The following is a 20091-nucleotide window of genomic DNA, read 5'->3' on the forward strand; positions in this document are numbered from 1 at the left end:
TAAAAAAAAGTTCGCGACAGCATATGTTCATCTTTTAAGTTAGCTTACTTTAACTTTTGTGTACTAACCAAATTTGTTTGTAATAAAAGATGATTATCTTTCGAATAAAGTAAATTTCATGTAATTCTCAAAAAATCATCTTTTTCATTCCATTTCAAAGTTATATACCTCTTCTAAATTTACAAAATCCTCAAATAATTGTTAATAACAAACTAATTTTAGCAAATTTTCCAAAGAAAATTTATTTCTCAAAATCTTTTCAACATTTCAATACGATTGGTTTATTATTGCCTGAGTTATGAGTCCGAGCAGTTAAAAAATTCAGTATTGGGATACACGCGTATAACATTTAATACTTAAATTTAAAAAAAAAAGCAGTTCTCTTTTGGGGGCACAATTTTTGAGCTCTTTCTTGTCTATTTTAAATAAATGATTTTTAAAGCTTCTCAAAACTATATGAAAATAGTTGCCACTAAACTCCTAATATGACAAAAAAAATATATCACCAAAAATTGAGAAATTTCTACTTAAGTTAGGACGTTTGTAAATCTTCCTTACAAAAATGCAATCAATTTAAAAATTTCTTTCAACACTCTGAAAACTCAATTTAAAACTCCTTTTTTTCCTTTTGCTTCTTTCAGGTGGATATCTTAGCTACAACGAGTTTAGAAAAACGACTTCGTGCCATTGAAAAAACTCTCGATTGCATGTCTGGAACATTTAAGCGTTCTCAACAAAGTTGTGTTGTTGTTCATCGTGAATGCATTCAGCCATGTCAAGCCGTCGAATGCTGTCAACGTTCCTCATCTGAATTGTCCAGCAGCAGTGATTCCCATGCACCAAGTGAACATTCACACTTGATGCTTTAGTTCCTGATGGCTCTAAAAGAAGTTTAAATAATAACAAAAACAAGTTACCAACAGCAAAATTAACTATGCTACTACTAATCGACCATTACACTAAACATTTAATTAGATTTTAATTTCTTTTTTTAATAACAATTTAAAAAAGCAAAAAGAAGAATACACTATTTTTTGTTTTAAATTTAAGTAAAAATAAATATGTATAAGTGTTGTAATAGTGAAACTAATTTTAAATTAAATTTAAACAAACAAAAAACAAAAAAATCAACCAACTTTATAGCTTTAGGGATGTTTTAGCCCGCGCATCTGAGCCGTTGTCATCCTAAACATAATATATTATAATTATATTATTATTAAATATAAATACAAACTATATTGTATATTCGATGTATAATCTAAAAATCGTATTCGTATTCGTATTCGTAAAATGCGTATTCTTCTCATCTTTTTAGTATTCTTTTCCGTTTTTGTTTTTAAATATAGTAAACTTTCTTCTCGTCAAACGTAGGAACACATCTTGGGGGCCAAAATAAAAATATTATTAATAAAACAATACAAACAAAATTCGTATAACCAAATTGTTTCCAAAAGAAAAAAAACACTAATAGAAAAAAATTATTATATAAAATTATAACTTACAAACAATCAAACTTTTAGAGGGAATTATATATAGATAAATAAAATTATATATATACATTTATATTTATATATAAACAAAATATTTATGCAAATTTTAGCTAGATCTTTCTCTTACTATTACAAAATTTGTTATCCATATTACATTATATACTTATATCAACAACATAACAAAATAGATATTTTTACTAAAAAAACAAAACAAAAACAAAAAACTAACAAAAAATTTAAGAAAAAAATAAATGTTAATAATAGCAAAATGTTTAATTGGTTCAATTTATTCCACAGTACAGAATTTATACATTCCGATAAAAAGAAATTAATTAAAATAAAATATATGTAAAAATATGTAACCATTACATACAAATATAATCTAGGGAATATATACTTGTATCTTATAGATGGTTTAGTAAATAAATGTATTGTGTATATTCTAAAAACAAAAAATGTACAGTAAATATATAAATTAATTATATATATAATATATATATATTTTGTATATGTCAATAGTCTCGTTTAGCCAATGAACTACACGGTTTCCAAATGTGTAACATTAACAATTTTACTATCCATTAAATGTTCTCAGAATGATTTAGATCAAAAATTAAAATAGACATACATTTTCCAAAAATACAAAACAAAAAACACACAAAATAAAATAAAATATATTAAAACAAAAATTATTATCGACGGCAACTGAATGACAATCTCGTGTTAAAGCGCCATCGCGTTCGTTTCTTAATAACTCAAAAACAGAAAAAAATATTTTTCAAAATATGCAAAATGACTCACAGAATAAAACAGAAAAATATGAATTCACAACCAACTTTTACTATGCATAGTTTAAACAATAACAAAACAAAGAAATAACACTCACAAAAAATTGCTAAATGAAAGTTTAAAACAAATTATTATTAAAAAAATAATTACTTTTTTGTCTTTTTGTCCTCCTCCAATATTCATTCCCAAGAGAGTTTCTTCTGTATCCGATTTTTATATAACCTCTATGCATACAAAGTCTCTTTAAACAATTTATTTAACAAAAATATTTAAACAAAATGAAAACAAAAATAAATTAATTACTTTTTTAACTCTTAGATAATAATTACAAAATTATATTACTTTATATTATAGAAATGGAATTTAAACAACAACAAAAAAGAATTAACCTCGAACAACTCACAATTTTATTTATTAACTTTAGTTATTTAAAATTAAAACAAAAAACAAAAAATACAAATAAAAATTATAAACTGAAACAAACAATTTTTTAAGCTGTGAATATTATCTTATATTATGTATGTATGTGTATTTTTTATTAAAATTAATATTTTTCTGTAATTTGTATTAAATCTAGTATATTTGTATATTTTTCTCAATTTCAAATATGAAACAAAACAAACTGACAATGAAATTTTTTTGTATCCTATTTAATTCTTTTTATTTTGGTAATATTTTTTAATTTGTTTTTATAGTTTCTTATTTTTTTAATTTCTTTGTAATATATTTTGTTCTTTATTGTTGATAAGTTGTTTGTTATATTTTTTTAATTATTTTATATTTTATGAATATTTTTTTTTACACACTATAAAATAATTTCTTACATAGAATAGATTAGGTAAAGTATTTATCTAACAATCAAAATATCCTGTATTTTTTATATGTATAATATGTGAAAGATAAAAATATATGTATGAGAGAATAAAAACATAAAATTAAAACAAAAATCATTTAAATGTAATTGTTGTAGTGTTTTTATTAGTTTTCTTTGTCTTATAAAAATAATAAAAATTTTATTTAAAAATACACTTAATAAAATGTGAACAAAAAATGAAAATCAAAATTTAAAATGAGTATTTTATTTATATTTGTTGTCTTATTTGAAATCAATAAAAATAAATAAATCTTAGGGAAGGCTAGCTTTTAAGGATTTAAGCGAAATGACTTGAGCATAAGTTTGGTTCATGTCCAAGATAAAACATTTGCAAAGCTTTTATATAATGTGAGCTTTTATCAAATGATATGACATGAAAAATTGTGGGGTAGAAATGTTTCAACTGCTAATTACTATGAGTCTTCAAATATTGTTTAAACTCTAGCACTAAAAACTAAAATTAGTTTAATGGATTTAAAAATAAACTTTTAAAAATTATATGCTTCAAGTAGTTAAATTAACAGGAGATATCAAATTTGTTTTCCACTAAATATTTAGTGAACAATGAAGTGAGAACTTTTACAAGCACAACGTATTCATTAAACATTTGTTTTTAAATATTTCAGTACATTCTCTGCTTTGTTTAATTAAATCAAATTAGGTCTAAGAATTCCGATAAAATTTCTAACCAAAGTTAAATTCAAATAAATTTTATTTTACAGCCTTTTTAAGGTTTAAAGTACGGCTGTATTTTACGGCAGTCATTCAAAGACAATGTCAGCAACAATATTTCAACAAAGTCAAAGTATAGCTTTTATACTTCAAAAATATGTTTTTAATTAACTACCACATATTTTAGAAAAATTACTTAATAAAATGGCCCTACTTTGAAAGAATTCTGAGACAGCTGAACGTTGGTAGAGAGCTTTATATTTCCGTCTTTCACACTCCCTAAAAAGTCTTATAACAAAAATAAATAAAATTATTTTAAAACTGTAGCTCTTTTGAAAAGTATAAATTATACTTTGGTAATTGTTCACATAAAAGATTATTATATATTTTTCGTACAGTTGAGAGATTTAGAGAAATTTAAAAAGCTCCTATTGATTTGAATTTGGGGAATGTTTTAAAATGAATCGAATAATTAACAGTGCAAGCAATTTTTTTGAGAACTTCAAAAGGTATCAAGATGAGTGCCTCTTGAAAAAAATATATTCAGTAGAAAATTGAAAGCTTTAAAATTCTGAAAACGAAATAATAAGCGTACCAAAGAGGAAAAGTTTACCGAAAAGGTTGTTAATGTTATGAAAACGTTAGGGTTTCGGATAATTTAAATAAAGAAGTGGATCATATATTCGTCCGACTTGTAGTTTTGGTTTTATTAGCAGATTATTAACTTCGAAGAATGCTTACCTTCGTAACCCAGAAAGAGGAAACGGAGGTATAATATCAACTCTGACCTGGACCTGATACACCTAGACTACGCAAACAATGTATGCTAGATAGTTCATAGGTTAAAAGATCTCCCTCAAATAAAAACAAGGATGCAGAAATGGTGTGGCTTAAAATAAACACGGGAAAAACTAAGAACCTTCCAATCCTCTCTAATATAAACTGCTCAACTTACTTACTTACTTCATCAGCCTGGCCAATAATTTCGACATCATTGTCACACCCGTAATCCAGTCCAGGTCTTATTCAACATGTTTCTCCATTATTTCCATTTGTTGGCTGACGTCATTCAGTTGGGCAACCCAAGGCTCCGGGCCTCCTAGTTTAAGCCATCCTTCCAACAGAGACATGGTCTTCCCTACTGTGTTCTATCATAAATCGGGTAGACTCTTCTTAGGTCATTTGTGCTACGTGCCCAGCCCACCGTAGTCTAAAAAGCTTTATCTTTGTTACTTTATCAGCTTACAATAAACTTCGCTCATCAACCAGTATAAAAAAGGGAGAGTTTTCAGTATCTTGGAAGTATTGTCTCTATTGAAGACTGAACTAAATCTCATAGCTAGTCGTATCGGAAAATCTAAGGCTGTGTTCGGTATGTTGTCCAATGTTTGGAGGAACAACTTTATTAGCCTTAAGCCCAAGCTACGACTCTTCCACTTAAACGTCGAATCAGTACTGTTTTCAGTTTTCAGAAACTGAAAAATAACAGCTACTATTAACAGGAAACGTTAGCCCTTCAATAATAGAGGTCTACAAAAAATTGTACGTATTTCTGGGATGTTTGTATATTCAATGGAGAAAGCGAAGAGACGAAGTCACAAATGGCAGTGGATTGGACGCACGCTTCAAAAAAGTAATGGAGAAAGAGACATAACAGGCAATGCAGTAGAATTCCAACACTCAAAAAGGCAGAAGAGTCGGTAGACCCAAAAGCACGTGGAGAAGAATAGTCGAGGAGGAATCGTCAAGATTGTGGAAGATATGGAGGGAGCTAAAACACATTGCTGAATACCGTAGACGATGATATTCCGTTAGAGATCACCCACGAACTTTAGGGGTATGTGAAAAATTTAAATTATATGATGTATTTGTATATACATCAGAAATCTTCAATTCAAAGATAAATCACTTGAAATTTTAAAAAATACTTTCGAAAGTAATGTTTCGATTGAAAAAGTCAGATTATTAAGAAAAATATAAACCCATTGAAACCAAGTTAGAAGCCAGGTTCAATAATATGTAATAAAAAAAGGTTTGCCGTAGACAGTCCGAACAGTTTGCGATACCATATTCCTTTCAAGAAATGTTCTATAACGAATTCCCACTATTCTAAAATGTAAAATGTTTTGAATCACAAGATTGAGATTACGTCTTTATTACCGTTTCGGAAGCTTTGTTTAGTAAAAACGTAGTTTATACTTACCAAATGTCTAAAAATTACAAGTGACAATAACCCAAAACAGCTGGGTTCTCAAAATGAATCTTTCTATGTTATTTAACTTTTGATAAATTGTATATTAATAACTTATGAAATCAGCAAATATGACTCTTCCAGATGTGTTTGGTAAAAATATTGGTAATTTTGATTTATTTTTATATTGAGTGTACTTATTTCATAAATTAGTTCTCTTTCATTCAGTTATCCGTCAGAAGGATCTGTAACAACAACTCTTACAATTTTAGTAAAACCAGGTGTTTTCACCCCTTTAATTTATTTCCAATTTACTTTCTAATAATACTTTCTAAATAAACTAATTCCGCCCCTGAAACAAAATTTTCGAAGCCCTTCTCGATGGACTGAATTTTCCTGATGGTGATATCAAAACCATACAAACAAATAAACAAAAAAAACAAAAACGATCTCTTTTTGACTTTTCCGTATGCCTAAGTTTATTGTATAATTTTCTCAACATACCGTTACATTCTTGTATCTCCTTTTGAAGACTTAAATGCATATATTTTGAAACACAGTATATTTTATAATATCTTATCCATGCATTATCTGAATCATTCATTTGCCTGTTTACTATACTATTTTTGTAAACAGTCCCTGATGCATTTCGTCAGAACTCACTACTCTCACATACCTTCCTTCATTTGAATAAAAAAGATAATTTAATCGAAGCTCGCTTATCGATGTTGTAATACCGCATACTAGTAGTAATAGCTTGCAATTTCAAATGCAGCACAAAATAAGAACTACATTTTTGAACGATAACAAAACAGACAGACATAATAGCAGCTAAGTAAAAACCCTCACTCGAACAACCCCTGAAACAAAAATAAAGCAATTATAGTAAGAGCCCAGGGTTGCCATGTCTGGAAGTATGTTGGTAGCCCAATTTGGAAATATGTGTAGCCCCTCAATCAAAGCAGATAAGTAGCCCAAATATTAACTCAATTTCAGCACACTCAAAAATCTGTTACAAATACTTGTAGCTCAAAATTGGAATAAAAAAAAGTAGCCCAATTTCACTTGATCGATTCATTGAAAGATAAATGTCTCCACTTCAGCGTTGCTGACGTATAACGTCAATAGTTTCATATAAAAAAGTCTCCTGTTAATTATTTATTTATTTGTGCGAGGATAAAAATAGTCCAGTTTTCGAGAAATAGCTCAATGTGACAATCTTGTTTAATCGATTTTTCTATTTTGTTTGACAACAGTTTTACTTCAGTGTTGCTGGAGGAGCAAAATTTGATGTTTTGATAAAAAAAATAGCCTAATCTTAGAAGCTTGTTAGTGATTACAACTTTAACGGAGAGACTTAAATTCGATTTGGGCCCAATAACGAGTGAGCTGCCATACTGCATATTATAGACAAGATTCAAGTAAGATTTGAGCTCTTTATAGCAACATTGTGACTTAACGGTCGTATTTTAATTTCTTTGTTGTTAATCTCGGAATTCTGATGAACAGACCAATCTAGGAAGCCTGTTTGATACTGCACCTTGTAGTGAGAGATTCAAATCAGATTTGGGCTAATTATAGCCCAATTATTATTGGACTGTCATATTAAATTTGCTGTAGGTAATTTTTAGATGGCCCAGTTTCCAAAATAAAAATAGCCCAATCTGGCAAGCCTGTAAGAGAAGACAAGCTTAAGGTGGAAGATACAAGTTAGGGCTATTTTTAGAAAAATTGTGATTTACCTGTCATATTCCAAATTTTTTGCCGTTAATTTTGGAAAAGATAGCTTGAAACCGCCCATCCGGGATACATGTTAGAGTCTGTAGTTTATACTTAAAGATATAAATTAGATTTGGGCTATTTTGTAGCTCAATTATGTTTGGACTGTCATACTCAATTTTCTGTCGGTAATTTTTAGATAGCATAGTTTTCAACAAAATAGCCCAATCTGGCAAGCCTGTTAAGAGACTGCAGCTTATAAATACTGAGAGATACAAGCTTTTTTGCAGGCTATCTAAAGCTTTCTCTAGAATCTAGAACTGCATACATTTTTCGTAATTTAATGTAGATTCTCCGTAAGCTTGCAAACGGGTTTTTGTTGTGAATGTCAACGGTTAGAAACTTTTCCATTTCACCGATGCAAGTTATATTGAATATAGAGCTGCGTCGGAGAGCAAGTGCATGCTGCGCGTTGTTCTTGGTTCTTAGAGCACGGCACGGCAAGGCACAGAACGCTCGGGCCGGCATGACAAGCTTTAGAGTCTTCTCGCATAACTGTGTATGCAAAACGATGTAGTTTTCGCACACACCATGATAAAAAAAAGAATATCAACGGTAATATTGGTGTATTGTAAACTTGTTGTATATTTTCACAAGTTTGTTGTCTTTTTGCGACATCAAAGCTTAGAATGCAGCACAGCATGCACTTAGTTCGGTTTAAGGAAGGCTCGGATTGCCCGCGGAGCTTCGATTTGTCTGCCGGACCTTAGACGCTAGAATTTTTTTTTATTTTCTGTTTTTTATAACGGTTGTAATTTTAGTTTTTAAAATATAGTGGAATATCTTGAGATTTTAAAATTTTGTATAAGTTAATTACAATAGATTTATAAAGCTTGACTAATGAAAGCAAGAGTTTAAGTTTGACACCCCCAACTTTTGGCGCAAGCAAATAATAGTTAACAACAAAAGTATAACTAATTTATTTATACTTAAATAGATTTGTTTAATTTCATTAAGCTCTCGAGAGTAAAATACGGAAAAAATCACTTAAGAAAAATTACCTTCGGTGGTGGCGCGCGGTGGCGTTAAAGTTCCTATATATGCACTTTAACTTCTTCAAGTTATAAAGTTTTTTATTTTTATTTTGAAAAAAAAAGAAAAAGTTTATTTATATTGCTATTCCAGACGTTGTTTCTAATTATCTAATAGAAAGAAAATAACATGTAATGTAAATAGAAGCTATTTGATAATAATAAGACTTAGTGTGTGTTGGTGTGTCTGCCGTTTATGTATACGTACTTGTGACTATTTATTTTTGTTTTAATATATGCAATTAATCATTGCAAATTAAACAATAAATAAATAAATATATATGTACCTTTGTGTGGAAATGGAAATGCAAAAAGGAAAACAAACAACAACAAATTAAATCTAAAGAAAATTTTTAAGTTGTTAAACAAGTAAACGAGTATTTAAGACATAGTCTTAGTAAAGCTGACTTTGGTATTTTATAATCAGCTTTTTTTTTGTATGTGAACTTGAAGTGTGTTCGCATGACCTTTGACACATCATCAGTAATACATAGTGATATGTACGAGTACTTATTTAAGTATGTACTGTGAACATATACGTACCAATTTCTATAAATACTTTTCAAATCTATGTACCTACACAATATTTGCATCAGATTTAATTTAAAGATGAATAGTGAATTAAGTATTGATTAAAGTTTATTTGTTTATATTTCCTTGTAACGTGGCAGTTTTATTATGAAATCCGTCATTTTCGTTATGAAATCCATAATTTTTTTTGTATAGTGCATATTAGTATTAATTTGATATAAGGAAATAAATAAATTAAGAGATTAATTGATAGACATAATTTTTGGGAAGATAACTAAATCAGAAGAAAGTTCCTCCAGTTTCTTAAAAACAATACAAAAAAATAAATACGAGCACAATAACACTCAAAATCCCGCCAAAAGTTTCAAAGTGTCCTCTTCACTCATTTATTCCAAAAAAAATTAATTAACACTTTTGGCCTGTGGATTATTGACCCTACGTCTAAATATTGAATACATTATTTTTAACTTCAATAAACGGTTATTGTACAGGTCTCGGGGAACATAAGGGGTTCTGCTAAAAAACAGACCACCCTAGCTAGTACGTTTTTGAGAGGTCATTAATTTCAAACTTAGAACTTACTTGACTATCTTTTACCTTCAGTTGATCGTACGAAAAAAATTCTGACAGCAAAAAAGTCCTTACACAAGGTAGAAGCATTTCAAAACAAAAAGTTCTTTTTCATTTTCAAAAAGGACAAAGAATTCTGTAATACTAAACTTTAAATGAAATTGTTCAGTAAATAAATAAATAAAAAAGAGTTGTGAAATTATGAAGCTTTTAGCTGAATAAAAAAAAACCATAATCAGCTGACACTTTGACATGATTAAAATTTACTCAATTGTAAACAATATTTTTTTCTTAGCTAACTTTGCAGTAACAAATTACATATATTGAAAGACAATATGTTGCCCAATTTTGACAATTTTTAATTTTTGAATTTGTGGGTGTTTCAAGGCCCCTAGAATCTAAATACATTAAAAGATTTGTGTTTGAAAATATCGAGTTCCAACTAATTTTATTTATTGATAATAAAAAGTGGAAAATGTATCAACAGCCGTGTTTTGTTGGAAAATCTATCAATAGTATAGTAGGATTTTACACGAATAACAAAAACAATATACGCAGTATGAATACGACCGATACAAGTTAAAGTAAAATCTTACTACGGATGTGTTTTTGACATTTATACCAGTCTCCAATGGATCTTATGTGGTTTCGTTCTCAAATATTGGGACAATTGATATTGCATTTGTATCTCGTTGGCTGTGTTCGTTGAGTAGTTGTGCATTTGAAATCATGTGTTTTCCATTGGGGAAATAATCAATCTTTTAGTGTTGAAATTATTTAGGTTTGTTAATGAAAATGGACTTACTAGGCAACAATAGAAAAGATAATTAAGTATTGCTATGTTTCCAACAAAGGTCTATCTCAGTTTAGATTAAATAAATCTTTTTGGTGTTTCCACCGCACAAGAATCAGATATTTCGATTCGTGTTAAACAATGAAGAACTGAATAGTTCAGCAACCTATAAGAAAACGCTATCTACTCCATGTGTATTTTTTTTTATTTCATTAAAACAAAACTATTTTTTTTGTACACAAACATGCAAATAAACAGACCATAATGCATTGTCTGTAAAACCAACTCCTCCACACAGGTTTTTTTCACATATTTTGAATCGACTCCAATCCCCGACCGGAATTGAATCAAATCAAACTCATTTCAACTCGATTCAGATATATAAAGAATTGAGCCGAGCTTCAAGCTTGCTTCAATACCACATGTTAATGTAGTAGTCTACGAACAAATCCCATTCTGGAAGTTTTTATTTCATGTCAAGCTGCAGTTGTTAAATGAACTTTTTTTATAGAATCTCAATTTCCAGATGCTTTCTTAACATTTATTATTGAAAATTGTCCATTTTATTAGTTTTAGTTAGTTTTTTTTACTGAAGATAATTTTAACTTTTGATTTTCACAAAACTTTCTTCTATTTGTGCGTTTTTTTTATTATTATTCTGACAGATTTTCTTTCAGTTGTACCAATTTTTAAATGCAAAAAGAGGTTAGGATGCGACCCACAATGATAACTTCCCATCCCGTCTGACGATTTGTCTTGCTTAAAAGTCTGTCTATATGTACTCGTACCAATTTTTTACCAAATTTGCGTACTATTTTTTGTAGGTTTTATTTTTTATGAAAAAAAGGGACTGTTAGATTTTTATATAAAAATTACTGAATATTGAAAACAATATTTTATGTGAAATAAAATAAGTTTGAAGCCAATATTTTAAATTTTTGAAAAGCTATTTGAGCCGAAAGTAAATTTTTACCAAGTTTTAGTATTGTTTTTTTTAGAGTTTTATTTTTTGTAAAAAAAAACTGTCAATTCGAATGTTTTAAAAATTTTACCAAATGTTGAAAACAATATTTCTTATAAGATAAAATTAGTTTGAAGCCAATATTTAAAATTTTTGAAAAGATATTTGAGTCGAAAATCATTTTTTACCAACTTTTGTTAATTTTTTTTCGGTTTTTAATTTTTTGAAAAAAAAAACTGTCAACTCGATTTTTTTCAAAATTTTTCAAAATGTTGAAAACAATATTTCTTATAAAATAAAATAAGCTTAAAGCCTAAATTTCAAGTTTTTGAAAAGATATTTGAATCGATATTCAATTTTTACGAACTTTGAGTAATGTTTTTTTTTTTAGATTTTTATTTTTTATAAAAAAAAAAACTGTCAATTAGATTTTTCTCAAAATTTATCAAATGTCAAAAACATTATTCTTCGTTGCTCAAAATTGTTTTAGAGATGAAATCATATTTCAGTCGCAAAATTTTGGAGGTGACAAATGTTTTTTTTGTTCAGTTTTATTGATTTATAAAAAAAAAACCGTTACATTGATTTTTTCCAAAAAATATACTTCTTTGGTATCACGTTACAATATATTATATAAAATTTAATTCAAGTCTCTAGCATTTTTGGTTCGTAAGATATTTAGGGTTAACCAAAACTTTCACCTTTTTTCAAAAATGCTTAAAAAGCCACCCACGCATTTTTCTTGAGAGCCCTTTCTGTATCTTTCTGCATTATTATCTGTATAACAAAATTTATTTGAAGTTGATATCTCTTCTGGTTCTTGAGCTATGGACGACTAAAAAAACGTCGCGAACGTACGGACGTACGGACGTACGAACGTACGTACACACGCACGCACAGACATCTTTCTAAAAATCTTTTAATACGACTCTAGGGACCTTGAAACGTCGAGAAATGTCAAAATTTTCAATTTGACAAATCGGACCCATTACAATAACTTCCTGTGGCTACCGCCGATGAAATTTCTTGCGAATTGTCTACTATACCATTTATAGAATGCCAAAAAAACACGAATAATAACTTAAATTACTTTGTTTACTTTACATTGTGACACCAAACCAAATATTTATGAATTTCAAACAAATAAATTTTATACATTTTATGAAACGAAAAGTAAAGTCTAGCATCTGGCATAAAATCTGAAATATAAGATTGACTTAATTATATTGAGAACAAGGAAAGCTATTAACTTTAAACTTATCACATCTTGTGGAAAATATTTATGTTAAAGTTTTGTGAAGTGTTTGTTGTTGCATAAATACCAAACAAAATATTTATTTGATTCAAATCCTCGAATAGCTAAACAGAAACAAAAATGTTTATACTTTTAAGTTCTTTAAATGACAATTTAACTTATAACAAAAAATATTTCCAATTTTTTAAGAATACAAATAGGAAAATATCAGTAAGGGTCACAGCATCTTTTTATTTCTTCATGCTATGACCACGTTACCAAAAATTTAACAAACAGCTACTTTTATGTAACTTGATGTTTTTACCATTTTGCTTAACAATGGTTGACGAACTCCCGAAATATCATACTTTTATATTGTGTGTACGAGAATATATAAAACAAAGTCTTGATATTTTAAGAAAATTGGTAAGATTTTTAGTTAATTCTTATTTAAATTTCACTGATTGTCTAACTTAAATTTTTAAACAACTGAGAAGTCGGAAAACGTATTCCAATAGTCTTAAAAACAAATTGTAGTGAACAAAAAAAAAACAAATATAAATACGAGTTGGTTATTATAAACTCAATCATGAAAATTAAAATTGAAATTAATTTTTAGCAGTTTTTGAACCTTTGTTCAAAAATCCGTTTAAGAACTTTCTCAATACTTTTTTTTCAATGGACTTTAACAAATATATGTATACTAATTAAAGTATTCCTAACAGTAAAATATTTTTTTACCACAAAAATGAAATTTTTGAGTCAATTCTTGACAATTCTGGACAAACATTTAAGAACTTCTGCGATTATTGCCTAAAAGAATATCGATCTGTCATTTAACATATGAATACTTAGAACATAATGGGGCTAGAATGCATTTCTTCCAAATGATATGGCTCGTATCATCTTTGTCATACTTCTGAGGGCCTCATCATTTTTAGTTATAATATTGACCAAGGTCTGTCTAGGTGCAATGCAAACTAAATTTGCAAATGAATTAGCTACAGTCGATTTATCATAGCTTTGACTGGAATTATCACCATGTTTGTTACGGATATAAGTAGGCAAGCTTGGTGTAGTCTTTGTTCTACTCCCTGAGATCTATCTTTAGATGTGCCTCACGCGAATTACTTTGCATTTTTGCCACAAAATTCATTTTAAGGTAGTTCAAAATATCACTAAAAGGCTTTTAGAAGTTGAGTTCGCCAGACTTTAAGCCTACTTAGGGGCACTTATAGCTGTCATTGGTATTTATTATTGAACATTTGTATTCGAGTTTTCAAAACGATTTGCAGCTAATGAATTGTAGAATTGTTTACAAAAAAAGATACTCAATTTAATATTTTTATTTTTTTCATAATAAAATCTTTTACAATAACCAACTGATTTTTAACTTCATAATACGGAACAAAATAATTCCACTGAAAGTGATCCATTTTCTTTGTATTCCCACCTGTTAGTTGAACTTTTAATAACCAACTCAAACCTTAAATGCTTGATTCAATTTTTTTTCTATGACGAAAATTTTCAATGATAACTAACCAGGCAAATAATTCTAATCATTGGTTTCAATGATTAAAACCAATTAAATATAACCATAACCAGCCAGCTTAAGCAAGGGGATAATTTCTTCCTCCAATCCTTCTAAGTAATGTGATTTCTTAGAATACTTCTTCTCCGTTTCTTTGATTTCATGGGTTTCGTTGTAACAAGTTTTGTGAATTCGTTCAATTTACAAAATTCTGACTGATACATCTTTCTTTAATGTCGTTTTCGATTTTTCACTTTTTAGTTATTATTATTTTGATTACATACATATTTGGAGTGCATACTCCATTTTCGAATTAAGGAACTGAAATATTTTTCAATAAGATCGCTTCCAGAATCAACAAATATCTCTCATAAAATTCGAAACATCAAGATAAAGGGGAAGTCATCTAATCTATGCACCAATATAAGTGTAAAAGCTTTAGGTGTTTTTATGGTTAAGGAACTATGCTGCCTTTGACGTAAGCTTGTATTTTTCCATTGCTTTGGAATTGAGTGAAAAGATTTTCAAAAACAAGTTTAAAATCTTCAATATCCAAACAAGTGAAGACCATTATTTTATAAAAAAATTGCAATCGAAATTCATATACAAATATATTTTTAGCAATTAATTAAACATAAGCACTTACATTATTTTTCATCATTGACGTAATTGACCTATCAATTTTCATAAACATTTATCATAGGTTTAAAAACAATATCAGAAATTCCTGAGTATGCTTCGTTACGTAACAATTAAAACCAAAACCGAACCATATGTGTCGCATGTTTCTTTAATTTACGGAAATCCAATCTGGTCGCATCTGTTAAATATTTTTGCGGTCAAAGAACGACTTACCGCGGCTGAAAGTAATACGCCCTCTTCCAATCACTAGTTCGGCGTCCAGTTCAGCGTTCGCCGTTTGCCGTCAGCGCATAACACGATAAACTTCTTACCTTTCAAGCAGCGCACATTAACACTCTATTTGTTCGCTTATGTCGTCAACATCACTTCACTACATTAGTCTCGCAGTCGTAGTTCGCCACAACGACCGGCATCCAACTTTTATAAACTTGGGGTAAAGGTAAGCCAAGTTTATGCAAACGGGTTGTAATGGGGTTGAAGAAAAGCTTCAAGGTGACTACTATTTATAATATAATATTATTTAATTTTCATTTCTTCACTACACACCCTCCTCCATCCCCTCAGCCCACTACAGCTCCAAGCCAAAGCCAACATCAACTAAAAACATCATTCTCTTATTGGCATTGTTTGTATGTATTCGTGAAAAAAGTGCATGTGCAGTGCATTACCTCTCTAAGTCCCGTGCGCTGAACTATTCACTCTGCTGCCTTCATACACACATGCAATAAGCACGCTTTGCAGCAGCCACACACAAAGAATCAGCGTACGCCATACTGCAAATATTATGCAATTTACGCTGCAAACTTATCGTTTGCATTATTACTGCAGATAATGCAATTAAGATTGTCGTCTGTGTGACTGTGTATGCAGCGTAGAATTGGTGTTTAATGTAAATGTGTGGCATCAAGTCAAGTTCAATGGCAAAAAAAACTTTAACTAACGGCAACCATACTATACTCTACCCATACCAATTCAAAATCATTCAAACACTATCTAAGTAGAAAAATAACTAATATCATAGAAAAATTGACCGATATATACAGTTGTGGTCATAGAATTAAGACCCTGAACTAATATTTATCTTATTTAGTTAAAAATCAAGCATTTAATGAAAAAATAATAATCTGTGTGTCATAAGTCATATCTTTTTAAACATAATTTAACATTAAAATACAGTTTGTTAGGAATATGTGTTCAGATTATACAAAAGTCAGGAGACATAAAATTTGACAAACAAAACAATAGCCGTGTTTTTTTAGGATTCCGTATAAAGTATACTGAAAAATTGCCAAAAAAGATACCTATAGTAATCCTGTTTTTAATTCTGGAAATTGCTACAATTGAAAAATTCTAAGAATAATTTAAACCAAATTTAAAAAAAAAATAAACAAAATTCAGACCTGATATAATTTTAACTTAATATAATGAATTTTAAAGAGGGGGTGTTTTTGAACTGCTGAATGAACTGAAGGAAAGGGAAGAAAGAAAGAAAAGAAAGAAAGAAAAGACTATGTGAAGGTCTTCGCGTGCAGTAGATGGCGCTATATTTGTTGCCACTAACTTTTTGTAGAAAAACAAACAAATATGAAAGTAACTTCTTTTTTTGAGACAACAATTATTTCGGAAGCTCTTCCAGAATTACTTTATTCTACAAGCGAAAAAAAACTAAAACAATTTTAAGGAGGTTTTTGTATGAAATTTTATACTCACAGTTTAAGACAGCTGCTTGCCGAATTTTATAATTGAATATAAGAATGAAACAACAACAACTTGTGTGTGCTACCACCAAGTTCATAGGCTGGAGTTATAGCTATTTCACGGGGGCCAACCCGATCATCAGACTCCTTTAGTGGTGCTTAATCGCTTTTTGTTCAATTTAATTTTTTGAAGAACTTTTGCCCGAGCTGGGCTTGAACAAGCGATCTAGCGTGTGAGGAGCTAGTGCACTTTTTTTTTTTTTTTTTTTTTAAAATTCATTTTTATTAGTTCAATCTTAAAGCTATCTTAAAGCTAGACAAAAATTAATAAAACTAGCCTAATTATCCATAACTTACAACTAACTTAATGGTCCCATACGGACACTCTAAGTTAAACTATAACACTTAATACTAATGCCTTTCGGCCCTAAGATCTATTTTACTCATTTAAATTTTATTTCATTTATTTTTGTATTTATTAGAAAATTTGAATAAAAAACTAATATCAATATCCTTTTTTTATTTATTTTTACTTACAAACTACTTAAAGTTAGGTCCTTAAAAAAAACTTAAAACTAACTTAAACTACCTATTCTACCTATAAACTACTTAAAACTAGAACAACCACAGCAGCAAATCTAACGTTTTCGTTTTTATATTTTATTGTCTTTTTTTGTACGTTTTTTAATTTTTTGGTATTTTTTTGTTTTTGTTTTTTTTTTTTATATTCCATGTTTTTTTTTTTTTAAATTTCTTTAGTTTTTTTTTTTTTTTTGTATTTTTTTTGTGCCACCATGCCTATTCTACTTAAAACTAAACCCTAAAACTATAAAACAAGTATGTAAGCCGGCCAAGGCTTAAACCCCATCCCGACCTACCCATTATCAAGTGCCGATTGAAGATTTTTTGAAAAACTTTTGCCCGAGCTGGGCTTGAACAAGCGATCTAGCGTGTGAGGAGCTAGTGCACTACGCACTACGCCACCGCACCCACATAAAACAATTTTTGTATATGATTTCATTAAAATAATTGCAAAAGGTTTACAACAAAAGTAAATACAACATTTTTAAAGACTAAAATTAACACTAAATATATTCTTTCAATTGGATTGAAATTTGTCATTTGTTTTCAATGTGATATTTGTTTATACTTGTTACATAGTTTGAACTGTTAGAATCGTTTATTTCAGGTTATTGTATTATTATAACATTCATACTTCGAAGTACATCAAGATGTTGGGGATTTTGAATTGATTTTATTAATTTAAGTTATGTTTCTTTAAAGCCATTGTTTTCAACAACCATCCTGTTGACAATTAAAACATTTTACAGCTTATGGCTCAAAATCATCAAAGTGCAGAATTGGATTTGCTAGCAATTTAATGAATCAAATCTTGACTTATTTGAAAAAATAATGAATAAACTACTAAAAATAACCTGTTTTGTGTGACCATCAAACAATATAAATTATTAAAAAGGTTAATTTTAAATGAAATCAATATACACGCATAGAAAATCATTTCGGGAACGCGTCCTCATTTAGAACCTTCAACAACAAGTCCAAAATATAACCTCGTCATTACCCAATTCACCGTATTTTTTATACAAAATGTAGTTTTAGAGAGGATGCTAAAAGATTATTTATTTCTAACTACAACATCCAAAAATAGTTTTTCCAATACCACACAAAACTTTTCAGTGAACATATCGATAATCGATGAAAAATAATTTTAAGTAAATCCAACCATTCGGTGTCAAACGTCAGTCGAGGAAGAGAACAATAACAAAGCCGGCTGTCAGAGAATTTTTCGGCAAATAAATTATATCTAAACGTATTAATTACATTTAATTATTGATGAAATTCTTTTTTTACGACTCGAAATAACAAAGAAACCACAAATATGTTCCTATTGAAAAAGTCAGATCGTATTTAAGAAGGCGCTCAAAGGGCGCTCTTATTTGAAATCGTCATTTCGTGAACGGTCATTTCTGTAACGTTTCCGGACATGATTTGACGTATTTTCCTTGTAGAAGATTGTTTTCATTATTGCTTATTTAATATAGACATATAATACACCAATGTTATAAATCAAAGCTTAAATTATGTGCTTTGTTTTGATCTTGTTGATTTTATCAAACTTAGAAAAACGTTCCCGAAGTGATGGTTTCTATAAGATATTTAATACTAAAAAATATTTCTAATAAAGTATAAAATTCTGTGCGCTGCTCTGTCAGAGTTTATTAATATACAACTTTTAAAACAGTATAAGCATCATTTTAGCTTGAATTTTTTTTATCATACAATCAATTTTGAAATTTGCAACCTTGGTGATTTTGAGCCTTATGTCTCTTTCCGTAAAATTAAACAAATAAGTCGAGTCAGCTTACAAAAACAAAATTATAATTTTATTAATTAAGTTTAACAATTCATTTTAAAAAAGATTACAGCGACACGATGTGACACTCAGATAACACAGAGACCGATTTTACCAGGATGATAAGTTTAGATTTGAGTTTACTAATGCCTATCTATTTTTTTTTTGAAGACTTGCCAAGATACTTTTAACTTCACAAAAAAATTTGGTAGAACATACAAACATTGAAAATATGCATTACACAAAAGATTAAATAAAAGTAGGAAAAACAGTCAAGTAGTTAGATTAGAAAACTTTCGTTAAAAAAAAAATTGAAAACAAATTCTTTCGAAATATCAGAGCTCATCTTGACTTTACAAATTTGTTTCATCGTGTTTTGTTTGTTGGATATTACTCTACGAATACATTTATTGGGTCTCAAAGAGGTATCAAACGTACCAACACGTCAAAATTGAAATATTTAAATTTTAATATGGGTTTTAATATTCAAATAAAAGTAAAATTTATGTCCGCAACAGAATTTTACTTTTTATCTTTAGTAATTCTACTGCGGTTATTGAATTTGTTATAGAAAAATTCTACTGTTTTTTTTCCAAAACACATTCCTAATAATATTTGTAAACGATGAAGTTGTCCTGAATGCTAGTCATGCTTTTTAATGTTTTTATCACACCTGATTTGTATATTATAGCTCTTCAAATATGTTAAAGATAACCAAAAACGGCGTTTTAAATGCTGAGGTAAGACAAAACATAGTTTCTGAAAACTAAATTATTATAATTATACAATGATTTTGAAATCGTTTTTATCGTTTTAGAATTACTTAGACTCTGGGAAATTCTCAGTAACTATTCGTCTTTATTTGACTCTAAAGGAAGTTTTAAAACACCTTGAATTAAATATTACATAAATTTGAAAAATGCATTTTATAG

At 28.8% G+C, this 20091-nt stretch overlaps 3 protein-coding genes across 4 annotated transcripts in view; 2 read left to right on the forward strand and 1 right to left on the reverse strand.

Annotated features, from left to right (window-relative positions):
* The window catches only part of LOC129945526 (uncharacterized), an 81788-nt gene extending 78893 nt beyond the window's left edge, over window positions 1-2895 (forward strand). Inside the window, exon 7 of the mRNA XM_056055313.1 lies at window positions 642-2895. Within this exon, the coding sequence (XP_055911288.1) occupies window positions 642-869 (228 nt within the window). The 3' untranslated portion in view covers window positions 870-2895. The remainder of the gene's footprint in view (window positions 1-641) is intronic.
* LOC129945531 (RNA-binding protein 45) overlaps window positions 1-20091 on the reverse strand; it is a 292274-nt gene that overhangs the window by 207745 nt on the left and 64438 nt on the right. The gene's annotated exons all lie outside the window — the stretch shown is intronic.
* Window positions 8431-20091, forward strand: part of LOC129945527 (circadian locomoter output cycles protein kaput) — a 39744-nt gene continuing 28083 nt past the window's right edge. Inside the window, exon 1 of one of the 2 annotated variants that reach the window (XM_056055316.1) lies at window positions 8431-8703. The gene's annotated coding sequence lies outside the window, so the exon portion shown is untranslated. The remainder of the gene's footprint in view (window positions 8704-20091) is intronic. The other variant, XM_056055315.1, reaches the window with a different exon arrangement.

The sequence above is a fragment of the Eupeodes corollae genome, chromosome 2, assembly GCF_945859685.1.
Source record: "Eupeodes corollae chromosome 2, idEupCoro1.1, whole genome shotgun sequence".
NCBI classification, from domain to species: domain Eukaryota; kingdom Metazoa; phylum Arthropoda; class Insecta; order Diptera; family Syrphidae; genus Eupeodes; species Eupeodes corollae.